A 14248-nucleotide genomic window follows, 5' to 3' on the forward strand; every position below is an offset into this window, starting at 1 on the left:
GCTCTGTTGCCTGTTTGTTTCTGCTGCAGCTGTCACAAAACAGCTATGGCTCTTGCCAAGCAAAAACAATAATAAATAGAAGTAGTATAAAAAAAAAAACAAACAAACAACAAAACACAAACCAAGAAACAGGCAGAGGCACAGTCTCTCCCACTACTCAGTTTTCAAATTGTACAGCTAAGGCCACAATTTCAGCAGAATATTAAAAATTCATTTGGAAAGAGGCCTGCCAATGACAATGATTTAGAAAGTGAGAAGGGAAGAGGAAGAAGTCACATGTGTGAGAAACTGACCCAGACAGGAAGACTCCTGCTTTTAAACATTGTATCCAAACTGGTATGTAAACAGTTTCACTGGTTTCAGCAAGAGTGGAAGCACAAGAGTAGGTACCCTAGATTATGTTTGTCCACCAGAGGCCTTCGGGCAACACCAAAAAAGGTGAGAGATCAAGATTATCTTTAAACCCAAGTGTCTTAAAAACTGCCCTATAAGGAAAAGCAATTCATTATAGCAGTAAACTAAAATAGAAATACTTGATTCTTACCTGTCCAACCATGCCAGCAAGGCTTTAGCAGCACCAATAAGCTCTACCACAGAAGTAAGGAATTCATTGGGGGGTTTGCGAGAGGTATTTCCATCATAATTTGAACTTTTCCTACGGCTGCTGATATAATTTTGCAGATTGTTGGATGATGCTCGCAGCTTGAGAACCAGGTTCTTCATATTGTCTGTTTCAAGGCCATAGTTCTGCAAGGAATATTATTAAGCTTGATAGATATCCCTGTTGAGTCTTCCCATTTATTATGCCACAAGTTACGAATTCATATGGGATGAAAGGCCTGAGGACTTGCCCAATTTTTATCTGATTTTGGCAAAAATGCATTCTTAAGATTTGTTCAACACTACAGCCACTAAAGAATACTTTTCTGGGTGCCAAACCCCCTCAGTTTCTGACAGGAATGAGATCTGAGGACACTTTTCAACCAGAGTGAAGTCCCAATGTCCTATCAGATGTCGTTTACCTTTAAAAATGTAGTTGGAGTGAAAGTCTTGTGTTGTTTTTCTTTTTGTTAAAGGAAAGTAAATGCTGTTTTTTCTTAAAATGTTTTCTATACTGTGGTACATAAACACTGAAGTAACATTTCATTCACAACTAAGGATAAGTTTAATCTGGCAAGAGATAAAAAATATCAACAGGAAGCAAATGTAATTTCACAGTCAAAAGCTTGAATAAATATTTATATCACAAGTTTTCAGTAATGGTGCTCCTTGATACAGCAGTTTGCTGTATTATTTGCAAGTTTGAGGACTGCATTAACACTATACATCATAATTAAAACCATTTTTAGACATTGTATTTTTCATTCAACAGCATCTTTATAAAAGTTTTTGAACCCTAAGAAAATATGTAAGTCCTGCCTGTAACTTCAACTTTATAAATTCAAATACAACCAAACCACACTCTGTAAGGTTAAAACCCAATTGTTTTAAGCAAGACATTGATAATCTCATTCCAAACAAGTCAGAAATGTTATATTGTATCTGTTCTGAAGACAACTTTGCAATAAAGATTTTCTTCTTGCTGTCAGTGTACAAATGTATGAATTAAGCAACAACATGTTGCTAAGTATCTTTACTTTTGAGTTATTCCACTTTGCAAAACCTCTGTGGGCATCTTCTCAAAGTTATGTCCCAGGCAATATTTAGTTCTTTTAAAGTGCAAATTCCTACTTTTCTTAGATATAAACACACACATCTTACACACCCCACATAAAAAAACCCTACCCAAAAAGAATAAAAAAACCTCCTTTTCTCTATTTTTTTTTGCTGCAGATTCTTGCTGCCAACCTCCAAGTTCCATAGTTTAGTCAGCTCCACTATCTGCTTTCTCCTTTTCCCCTCAAAACAATAAATCAACTAAAGCAAATCTTAATTCCATCCAATTACAAGTTGCCTGGGGTTCCCAGTGCCTCAAACTCAGGATCACAGCATCACCCAGGCTGGAGGGAAGCTCAGAAGGTCTCAGTCCAACCTCCTGCCCACAGCAGGCTCAGCTGTGAGCTCATACCAGCTCGCTCAGTATCCAAATCAGGTCTTGAAAACCTCTAAGGATGGAGACTGCACAATCTTTCTGGACGATATGATCCACTGTCTGACTGTTCTCAAGGTTGGAAAGTGTTTCCTTATACCCAGCCTGAACCTCCTCATTTCAACTTCTGCCCAAAGCGTCTCATCCTCCCACCACACACCACCATGAACATCCCAGCTCCATCATTCTGCCGATTGTGTTTGCCCCCACAATAAGTGCTGGGGATCTGCTGTTAGGCCTTCCTGAAGCAGACTCTTCCCCAGATTGAAGTCCCTCAATGCCTCCTCATGGGTCAGTACTCCAGCCCTGCCCAACCTGGTAGCCCTCCATCAACCCTGCTCTGGTTTGTCCACATCTTTCCTTAGGAGCAGATGTAGACTAATGAGTGACAAGTAAAAGGCTATCTATAATCACTTCCCTCCCTCTGCTGGCCATGTTCCTATTAATGAAGCCCAGGATGCTGTTGACTCTGCTGCCAGGCTACACAGCTGGCTTGTGGCTCCGTCCATTCTCTCCATAGTCAAGCATCCATAAAAAATGCTGGAATACCTTAGATTAAGTCATTTAGAAAAGATGAAACAGAACCTTTGCCCCAGAGAAGCCCATCAGTGTAAGGGGAGGTTTCAGCTACTCAGCTACCTTTACAGTATCTACCACCTCCTATGGATAGGATCCCAGTAGGTGTAAATTACACAAGTGCCTCCTGCCTCCCTCCAAAGGCTCTTGGCAAGGAAGTATCCTTAAAGTGTAGCCAGGAGTAGGGGTTAGGAGGACATAGCCAATTAAAAAAATGCCACTGTTGCAACAGCAAAGGATATCCTTAAATTTTCCAGGATCAGAGACTGAAAGATTTGGATCACTAAACAACATTAAAGTACTTTCACACTGTCATGTGTGAACTTATCACCTTTTAATTTAAAAAAAAAAAAACAAAAAAAAAAAAAAAAACAAAAAAAAAAAACAAACCACAAACACCAATGCACAACAGCATCATTCAGATGTACTTCTTGCAACTAGTTTTCTCCTTAAAGGGCATTGCATATTAGTCTATTTTTGGAGGAATGCTTTTTCACAACAGGTCTGGATGCAGGGTAAGTTCTGGGACCACAAGAATTTGAAAGTAGCTACGTGCCAAGAAGGGGACATTTCAACAGGGGAATTAGAAGATGCTGATCTCCCTCCTTCCATAAAGGTACAGAAAATATAACAGATTTTTTTCTGTACAGTGGTATAACCACCTAATCACTCTGGTCAGAACTTGAGAGAGTCTTCATATATTTAAGTGTCTCCAGGTCTTTCTTTCTGTCACTCAGATGCAGAAATTGTGCCCACCATCTGTGGGTGTCTGCAATTAGAGACAGCCCCAGCATTTAAGAGGGCACATGTTCATACACCAGGTCAGATTTTGGCTTTGACCCCAAAACATTTACATACTCCTTATCACACCTCTTTCACCTTATTTATACAGCAGATCAGTCTGGTGTGACTTTTCCAGTTCAGCTACTTTTTAAGTAATTCTGTCAAGTAGTTCTCAGTTTTGAGGTGGACTTCAGCAACACATATGTTGCCTCTGGAGATGCAGGGCCTCCAACTTATAACTGCATCTGGTCTCTCCAACAGCCTATCAAGAGCACATTACAGCCAAGTTCTTCAGTCACTGCACAAAGCTTTCCTACAATTTACCCAGAGACTCCACAGAGTATACATGAAATATCTAAACTAGCAGTTTGTGCCCCAGGAAAAGTCCTGGCTATGCACTACACCTATGCAGCACAACAGGGAGCACACAGCTCTTCAGTACAGGTGACTGAATTCTCCAGCTATGGATGAACCCTGAGGGACAAACTTCCCTAGAACAAAGGATCATCATAAACCACACCACCTCTGCTCCAGAAGCAAGCCAGTGTCCTGACCTGTTTGCTCTAATACACATAAAACTATGCCCCTTCACCAGGTATAGTAATGTTTCTGTCCAAGCTGACGCTGTCTTGACCACCTCACACATAACCACCTACTCCTGCAATTTTTCCATTCCTTCACTTGCAGTTTACTGGGAGGGCTGGTTTGGGGAACTAAACCATTTTAAAAAAAAATCATCTATTCCCTTCTTGGGAATAGTAGCATGGTCTCAGCTGGTTTAGTTCTCTGAAGTAGCTCACCACAGGGTCAGGTGAGTGCAAGCACAAAAGATCACTAATCAGAGGGCAGGAGGGGGTGGAGGCAGCAGCTGACTTGGATTAATTTAACTTGTCACAGAGCTGTAGCCCCAATTCAGGACAGATAGAAATGTTGATAGCATGGCAGCACACCAAACAGCCTTCACAGTGACACACAGTTGAAGTGCAAAGCTTAGCAGGCTTTTTTGAAATATTTCTACAGAACTCAAGCTACAATACTTACTTATTTAAGCAACTAAAAGGTTTTAGATGGTGCTCATGAACCAAAGAACATGTCACATTTTCCTATCGCTCCCAATTTAAAACATCAAAGTTGCTTTCACCAAAACACAGGCTGAAGCCAGCAGTCAAGAGCACCCTATGTCAAACATTCCCAGGTTGCTACTCATTAACCAGGGGAGCCACACACAGGGATGGAGCAAAAGAGAGCACACACACATATACCGGAGAGCACAGGTGCTTAAGAGCACACTCTTTCCAAACTTCATTATATTTAATGAGGAAAAAGTACACTGATCAAGTAATTGCTCAAGGTCAGGCAGCCAACATAACATAGAAGTGTGGCTAACCAAAGTCAAAAGAGCACAGCAGTTGTGTCAGAGCTAACTTGGGCTGATCCAGAGCTCTGCCTTCCCCTTCACATGCCACAGGGCAATGAGCTGGATCTGCTGGCCGATCCAAGTGAAAACCAGCTGGGTGGGGGAGGGGGGAACAAACCACAGAGTGAATGCCTCTCAAAACCAGAGCCAACTCAATGCATGCCCTGTATAAACACTAAAGCTAACAATAGGTACTGTCAGTGTCACCCATTCTTGCCCTCTCTCTTTTAACAAAAATGCATCCTAAAGAATCCTTTGGAGTCCCAGGTTTCCTAAAAACACCACTAAATTTAAGCTGAGATCTCTAGAAAACTGAAATCTTAGGAGGCAGTGCATAGATGTAGTGCCTTTGACAAGGATTAGCCACCAAAGTTAAGTCTTCATTTATGCATGTTCTATTTTACATTATGATGTTCTATTTTTTTGCACTGAAAATATGCTAGCAGAACATTACTAGCAGTGAAATTATTGAAGGCACAACAATAAAAACTATGTTCTTTTGTGGTTTGGTTTTGCTTGTTTCTTTGTTTTGGTGGTTTGATTTTTTTCAGATTGCTTGAAACTAGTATCTTTTCATTCTAACCTCAAGATAAATCAGCTTTTTTTTTTTCTTGCAAACTCTCCCATCATACAGTATAGGTAAAGATATAGTATAGGTAAACACATTAAAAGCAAAAACATTTGCATACAGTTTCTTGTTAATGCTTGCATTGTTTTATATTTATTAAGCCCAAACAAAGCCTACTCATCAGGGAACGAGAAGTATGCATGCAGTTTTCAACACCACTCTAGATGCTCTGTCCCAATTATTTGGCTAATAAAGCTTATTTTCTTGATCCCTGCCCCTGCTTTTGGCTTTATATGAGTTTAAAAAGCCCATTTATGTATGCTTGTTCCCCCTCCTTCCCCAAATACTTCAGTCAACTAAGAAATGTCTTTCTCCTATCCCTTTCCTCCCCCAAGCAAATACTGTCATCAACAAAAGATGGAGGCACCCAAGTTGACTTTTCCCCCCTCCAGGAAATTCAGTTTCTTTGATATGTCTTCTAGATTATTTAAAAAAAAAATCTTCAACACCTGTTCAGAAAACTGTTAGACCAGCTCAAGAGCAACAGAAAGGTGTGCTCACATGAAACCTTCACTTTTTATCCCTGTCCACACTTCCTTCTGCTGCCTTTTCAGCTGCAGCTTTGTCACATGTGGCCACTGCTACCAGGAGATGAGGGAACACTGCCTCATCATCAAAGCAGCAGAGAAAGATGCATTCATTTCTCTTTCAGCTACACTAGTTCTACAGTTCACTTACAGCAGCAAACACAATAGCTTGCAGACATATTTCCAGCTTGGCAGTGTAGCTGCCAAAGAGGGCTTTATCCCTATAAAATTAAAAAAAAAAAAAAAAAAAAAAAACCACAACTGAAAAGAGGTCTGTATCACCAATGCTTGGAAAGAGTTACTGCAGGAGAAAGATGTTCCAAGGACAGCTGCTTCACTGCCTTTAGAGCCACAAGTGTTCTTGCGGTGTGAGGGAACCAAAACAGTGATCTGAAGGAAGCTCAGCTGGAATACTGCCAAGGCAAAACTAGATAAGAAAGGGAAATTAGTCTTGAGAACTCCAGGACTGAGGAACCACCAGCACACAGTCTCAGTCCTTCCCCCGACTCCCATCCCAAAAACAACTTTCAAAGCCTGACCTCAGGCTGGCCCAGCCAATGTCACATTTCCACAGTATGTGCTGAAAGCATGTGGGGGCCTGGGGGGGAGGAGGAGCAGAAACAGAAAGAAATCCCCAAAATAGTTATTTTGCTTTCAAGGACCCAAAAGTTAGAGAAATGTGACCATGTATACACACACCATCCACTAGTATCAATACACAGACCCACTTTCAGAGAACTAATGCAGGTGGAATAGGGAAACCTTTATTCTCTCACACAAAAAGAAGAGACAGCAAAATATAAAATTGGCTGTCACAAGAAATTCAAAACACATTATTCCTTCAGGAACAAAGTCAACTGTAATTTTATACAACCACCCCAAAAACTCAAAGAAAAGGGCATCAAGAAGGTGACAAAGGGCACATCTAAAATACAGGATTCTTCCTCCACCTCTTAAAAGGGAACAAGAACATTGCAGCTGCAATATGTGAACTGTCTAATGCATTAACTTGAGCTGCATTTTACAAAGGATTTCCAGAAACGAATCTGAGGTCAAAACTTTTGTCTACAAAGGAAATTAGAAGGAAATTGTAGGAGATAAAACACAGCTTTAGGTTCTGGCAGTTGTCCAGCTTTGTTCATTTTAAGAAGAAAAAAGTGCCTTTGGGGGCTGCCACATCCATTACTTCAGTCAGGACTGTATACAGCACACTGTACATTTACTAACCCACCAGACCCCTGCGCTTGCCCAGCAGACTATCCATCCCCTCAACATGAATTGCATTTTAGGCTAATTACATTCTTCTATTAGATTTTCCATTTAAATGTTAAAAATTTTTGCTACATCAAATACTGAAGAGGAAATAAAACTTTTTTAAATATAAGAGCAACTCTTTGGGAAACAGTTCAGATAGTCTGTACTGAAAGAAGTGTATTTAATGAAATCACTTCATACAATCCAATTTATTCCCGGTTATGGAGTATGAATGATCCCTGTAGCAACTGTCTGCAGCAAATAAAGCACATAGCACACAGACAGTAAAGACTCTCCATTTTAAAAGGAGTAAGCTCGGTGCTGCAAGTCTCACCTAATGAGGGGATGGTGGGCCAGTGCTGGCCAACAAACCATCAGGCAGCCTTTCCCCACCTTTGCCCTCAATGTAATCATATCTCTGTCACTCATTCACTGCGTTACACCAAACACATCTTCAAGACTGCATCCAAACTACATCTTTTAAATAAAGCCTGCACTAGCAAAACAACACAAAATATATTTATTCTTTTGAGCGTGTTTGTCTTAAAAGTATCTGTGCAGTTATATATCAGGAGTAAGACAGAGGAACAGCTTAAGCTCCAAATCCAATGACAATTTAACTCAACTGTCACTGAGTTTGTAAAACATTCCTCATTTGAGGAAGATTTTCTTCACTTTGTAGAAGGCTACAGAATTGCCCTAAACCCATTTCAACTGATGTGAGGAACTGTTAGCAGCTGTCATTTCAACAGTGCATCTTCTACGCAAATTTACTCAATAGCAATTTTAAGACTCCTGTTAGTGAACAGAGTGATAACAATGCTACTTGTACAACTTCTTTCTTTAGAAGTGCTAATGAATTAGTGTTGCCTCTTATCAGGAAAAAGTTGAGTGCTATTAGCATAAAGCTTGCAAAAATTAAACAAATTCTTACTGCTTCTTTGACAACTATATGTAACAGAAAGCAAGAGACACAGATATTCTGGTTTTATGAGACTCGCCTCAGCAATTCACCCAGAAGAGCACTTTATGAAATTCTTTGTGTGTCTTTTTACCACTTAACTAACCAGTGCACACAGGAGATCCACAGCCTCTAAAACCAGTTCCTGGTGTCCAATCCGTGAGATACCCAAGTCTTCAAGGTCCTGGTGAGAAATCTGTAACAGCTGTTCACCATTTATCTTCTCCCGTTCAAATTTATGGACATACTGCTGCAGGCAATCATCCAGGCCTACCAAAACACAAAGAGAGAAGGGGATGTGATTACAAGTTTCTGTCTTTTCTTCCCCTTCCCCCCCAACTAAACAAGCAAAAAAAAAAAAAAAAACTGTGAAAGGCACAAATTGCAAGTTCATACAACATACAATGCCAAATTAGGAAAGAAAACTTGCAATGTGACTGAAGTTGTACTACAGGGGCATACAAACAGATCATGCAGGTTTATGTGCATCGCTGGGTCATCTAAGTCAATGCACAACCCACCTGCACTTTGTGGATCAAGCTCAGCAATGAAGAACATCCCTTTGGTATCAACTTAGGCAAAGCTATCAGGCAGTATGCATAGACTCAGCTATCACAGTAACCCAAAATCCTGAAGGGCAACCAAACAACAACCACCACTACAGACAGGAGAGGAAAAAAAAAAAAAAAAAAAAAAACCACACCACACAAACACACACAAAAAAACACACCAAAACAAACAAGAAAAAAACCAAGACAAGAACAAAGATCTTGCCCAAAGTCTAGTTAAATGAACAAAAGTACAAAACCAGATAGTTCCCCATCCACCTTTATAAAAGGGCTGAATTAATTATGAGAGGAAGATGGAACAATCAAAGGCAAAGCAATCAAAATTATGTTTGGCTCAAGTATTATTCCCTTGATTTATGAGACCCTGCAGCTTCCTGAATCAGCCATTCCTTCCCCTTGCTAAGGATTAATGGCACATACCTATAAGAAATCTAATTCACTTTTGTATCTACAAAGTATTTTTAAAACAGTTTGTTTTGTCCAGGCAATATCCCCAAAACCCTCACTTTAAATTGTGTGATTCTATGATCCAGTTCTCTACAGTATCTTTTCCCCAGTGATTACAGAAAGGATTTCTGGTTTTCATTTTGCTTTATTTAACTAAAATTCAGGTGTTAATCCTGTTTTCTTCTGTATTCTACTCATTTCCTCTGTTCTTAAAGATTCTGTGAGCAGCAACAGTCTGGGGAAAAAGTTGGATGGATGTGGTACTTCAAAGATGATGCAGTACTCTTGATGCCCTGTTCCACTTCAACTTACTAGCTAGAGCAAAAGAGATCCTAATAGATCTGTTTTGTAGTGATATGCCACATTCACTAAAAACAGTTGACAACAGCAAAAACTCAGGTTACACATTCCACATTTACTTTGTAGCATCCACAATAGCTACATTGTTTGACGATTCAGTTGTAAAAAAATTGAACCTTTAGCTGTATAAAGGATGTTTATTCACTACCCTGGCTCAAAAGGAAGCCATTGAGATGGACAGGATGTCGAATGCTGCAGATGAGAAATACGAACAGCATCCCGAACTACAAGGAAACGAGAGCCAGAAGACCAGCACTCAGTTCCACTCATGAAGCTGCAGTAGCAGCCCAGAAAACAAGCACTCCCAGCACACTCCACTGCCAAGAAAACATTTGAGACTAATCACAAGGGGGGTTCTAGGAATCACATGAAACATATTCCTTTCATAACAGTGACACAGGCAGTCACCGCTGCCTTGCAGTGTCTGGTCACAGCAGATCTGTAGATTACAGACTCCCAAAGGCACAGGCTTACTTAACACACATCACTTGCCTTTATAACGCTCGCTCAGAAATTAATAAGGACAGGCACTCTGGAACTTAACAGTCACCCCTTTAAATGACTCTGGCAAGCTTAATTGTTGCAGTACATCAAAATCTGGCTGAACAAGCTTGACTCCTCCACGTGCAGAGCTAACAGTGTGCACAGCTTGATTTTCAAGCATAATTATGAATGAGAAAACCCGCATGCAAGATGAGCAGAGTCTCCCAGGGCTACAGTTGTTTGGGGTACACTCTTGTTTCTTCCCATCTGTCTTGGCAAGGACACATAAATTTTGAAAATTGAGCCCAGTGTTCTCTTTCCCACAGGCACCAAATTCTCCCTTAGGCTATACAAACTCTTTTCCCAGGAAAAATAATAAAAAGCCTGGCCTTCATTGTTTAACAATTTATTTTTTCAAAACAAGTTCTCAACCAAGGCTGACATACAGTACACATATTTGGCATTCCCAATTTTTAATGCTGTCTTGCAGACCACTGTTTCCCATCATTTACCATTGTAAGCCCATAGTTTCCATTAAAAATTACACAACCACCTAAAATAAAACACTTTATTCAGCATGCATTGAAGGGTTGTTTTTTGGTTTTGGTTTTGTTTTTTTTGATGCAGTGTTGCTTTCACCTACTGTCAAAACTTTTTGTTTTGCCTCAACTTCCTAGATTCTCATTCCATGCTAAGACATGAGACTCACAAAAATAACACACACACACCCCCCAACAAATAAATACAACTATGACTTTTAGCTTGCCTGTGGTTGTTTTTTGGGTTGGTTTTTTTGTTGTTGCTTTTTTATTTCATGCTTGCCTGTTCTTGAAAGTCTCTTACAATTTGAACAGCTACCTCAATTTTTTTTTTTCCATAAGGGTCCTTAAAAACAGTAACTCTACCATCACGCTGTAAGACTGTATTTTATAAAATATTACAAAGTCACACAAATGTTAATTCAAAACAGCCAACACAGAGGCACAGCCGCTCAGCTAGAAATGTATTTAAAATTAAATGACCAAAAGTATGCAAAGCAGGAAGTGAAGACAGACCCACACACTCATGGCAAGCATTCACTAATGGTTTAAGATGAGCTTACTAACATTAGTGTTATTCTTTTTACTAAGAAACATATGGGAAAATCTTAAACATTTTAATTGAGATTGCAATCACATTTATAGACTATTGTTTAATTTTCCATCATAGAAATGAAATGTTTGCTCATCATATGCAAACCAAAAAATTCCTTTCCCTCTGGGAGAAATAGGAAAAGGGAGGAAAAAAGTTCAATAAACTAAATAATATTTAAAGTTAAGTTTAAAAAGTCAGCATTCAAATGCCACTGGGTAATCTAAATTAAGTGTTCATTTCTTCCTTCTTCCAAACATCTCATTTCTTTCCATGCATTTTCTCTCAACTTCAGAGCCTCACATATACTTGGTATTGCCCGTTAGCAAAGCCTGGATATTTCTGAGAAATTTAGATGAATTAAAGTCAATAAAAATCAGTCTACATTACTCAGAAAGATGCTTTCTTACATGCCAGGTCATATTCAGTAGTGCATTATTAGCAGGTTCAAGCCAGAAAATAGTTTTCTCTATTTCCAAAAAAATACAGTGAAGACTGACATTCGAAGAGATATCTGTATTTATCTCCTTTAGCCTCTGAAAAGCCCTTCTGAATACTAATCTATTAATTTTACACTCAAATTGTGTTTAAAAAGCATTTGTCTCAATTGCATGTGAGAAATTTTTATGTTACTCCTTGCACATACATCAAAACTATGCACAAAAGGTAACATCCTTCCTACTTACAGAATTGTTAAAGAATGAGGGAAGATAGAAATAGCAATTGCAGAAACTTACCCAATTTTTACAACAATAGTAGTGGTGATTTAGGGAGGAGGAAGAGAGGGAGAGAGACTAGTCTGGTTAGCATTATTTGTATCGTGAAAACCCTTCTGAGAAACTGCAGTGTAACTTGAACAAAACTCCCACCAAGATTTTGGCAGGTGTAGAGATGTGCAATAGATCCTAAGAACTGTCTAGACTTTTCAGTCTAAAATAACCTTCCACCACCATCTAAAGCACCTCAAAGACATTCAATACCTTACATTCATACAAAAACATTAGGACAGGGCTTACACTTACACATTTGCTCTGTTTCCAAGATTAAGAAAGTTACTTTGAATAAGAATTGGAGGGGGGAGGGGGGTTGGTGGTGTCACAACTTTGAGGGGGTTAAGAGGGTGGCCTGGGTTTAATCCATAACTATCAGTTTACTATTCAAAGACAATGAACATTTCAACTGTTGATAGATGTCAGCCATTCAGCAATGACATATCTGACTCCCAGAGCACTACAGACGTGTTTTACAAGTAAAGTCATTATGTAGTTTCATGCTTTTTGGTCAACTTCTGTGCTGGACACTACCAAATAATTTACCTACCATAAAGCAATAAAAACATGTAACTAACATTATGGCCACAGGTCCAAAACCAGCTGACTCACCACCTCTTCTTTCCTCCCACGAACCCCACTCTTCCTCACTCTTTTCTCTTGTGAGACCCCAAAGTCTACATATTCCAACACAGCAGGGGGCTGGGGGGACAGACAAGGGAAGGAACTGAGGAAGGAACAGGGAAGGGGAACTGGAAGGTGACAGGGATCATTTTCCACCAGTTTCAGGAACTTGAACAGATTCTCAGGACAGCTCATAAAATGCCAAAGCTGGCATGAGGAAGCAGGAGGAGCACAAACCACTTGAACAGAAGAACTGACAAGTACAAGACCTTTTTCACATAGCACCACCACAGGGATCATTGCTCAACACAACATTACTACTATAAACATGGACTCATCTCATCTCTGTTGGGTGACTAAAACTGGCAGCACCTGGTGTCTCAGGGTAGTGCCAAGGTTCAGCTACAACCCTCAGCCCACTGAGGGGCTCCCTTGGACCTTAGCTGGGACTGCTGAAGCCTTCATGCCTCATCACCTTAAACAACATTAAAACATTGTAAGAATCTGACCTTCCCACATAAAAAGTCACTCAACTCTTGTCTCCCTTCAGGGTCTATTTAGTTGTCACTTTCAGTCTCCAAAGACTCCTTGCACACATCAACTTCAGTCCATCCTCCCAAGCCTTGAAAGATCATCAATTCTAGGAAAATCTTTGACATACCCCATAGTACGTGCCATTATACTATCATTTATATTCCACCTCATTTTATAACTCTTATAGTGATAGCCTCCTCCCTTCATTTCCTCCATGTATTTCTAGGACTGGAAGAAACTAGTAAAAGCAGAAGAGAATCAAGACAGCAAGTGAACACTACAAATAGAAAAGAGCTACTTCATAAGCAGGTGAACCTGTTAACATCCGAGAAGGCAAATGAAAGTGAGAAAAAAGCATCTGCAAGACAACTGTGAAAAGCTGAAGCAGCTCAGTAGGACAGGTACAGGGTAAAAAGGAAAAAAAATTATAAGTTCAAGGAGAAAACAAACATACTTTTAATATAGAATACAGTGGGAAGGTTATTCCACTGTAACACTAAGAATGCCATTCTTCTCCTGCAATATTACAGACCAGAGGCAAGGATGACTTTAACAAAGGAATGTAAGGTCCTTTAAAAAGATGATGATAAGTCTAGAGCAGTCAGAGTCACTGAAAAATCTAAATCTGTAATAATTTGACCCTAGGTAAGAACTGACTTTCTATGACCCAGATGGCTGATTGTTCCTTGACTATTATTACTTTAGCATTTATCTGTCCACAAGTTTTCAAAACAAAACTTCAGTTACCAGTTGGTATGAGCCACTTCAAGGCCTTAGCTTGCCAAAAAAAAAAAAAATATTAAATCCTTCAAGAGATCTTTGAATTACTGTGAAATGTACAAAGGTAAAAAAGCTTCCTCATTCATTTTTTTAATCCAGGTAGTCTCATAATCACTTATAACAAACACTACCATCATCTGAAGTACTAACCACTTTTTTGTTTTTAAACACAGAATTGAAGGGCAACAACTGCTTAGCATCAGCATCACAAAATGCATTCTGCATAAAACAGCCTGTTCATGAAATAATTCCTCCTCATGCAGTCAGTTGTAAACAGAACTGTGGAAGAGTTGCTTAACCATCTGCATCTTAACC

General features: G+C 39.5%; 1 protein-coding gene across 3 annotated transcripts in view; it reads right to left on the bottom strand.

The window, feature by feature from the left end:
- Positions 1-14248, bottom strand: part of CNKSR3 (CNKSR family member 3) — a 66951-nt gene that overhangs the window by 21701 nt on the left and 31002 nt on the right. For all 3 annotated transcript variants that reach the window (XM_080389785.1, XM_080389786.1, XM_080389787.1), the window contains exons 2-3: positions 8342-8505; positions 545-747 (exon numbers count right to left, since the gene is read on the bottom strand). In XM_080389785.1, coding sequence (XP_080245911.1) covers positions 545-747; positions 8342-8505 — 367 coding nt within the window. The remainder of the gene's footprint in view (positions 1-544; positions 748-8341; positions 8506-14248) is intronic.

Source organism: Falco punctatus (genome assembly GCF_963210335.1).
Source record: "Falco punctatus genome assembly, chromosome: 5".
Lineage (NCBI taxonomy): Eukaryota > Metazoa > Chordata > Aves > Falconiformes > Falconidae > Falco > Falco punctatus.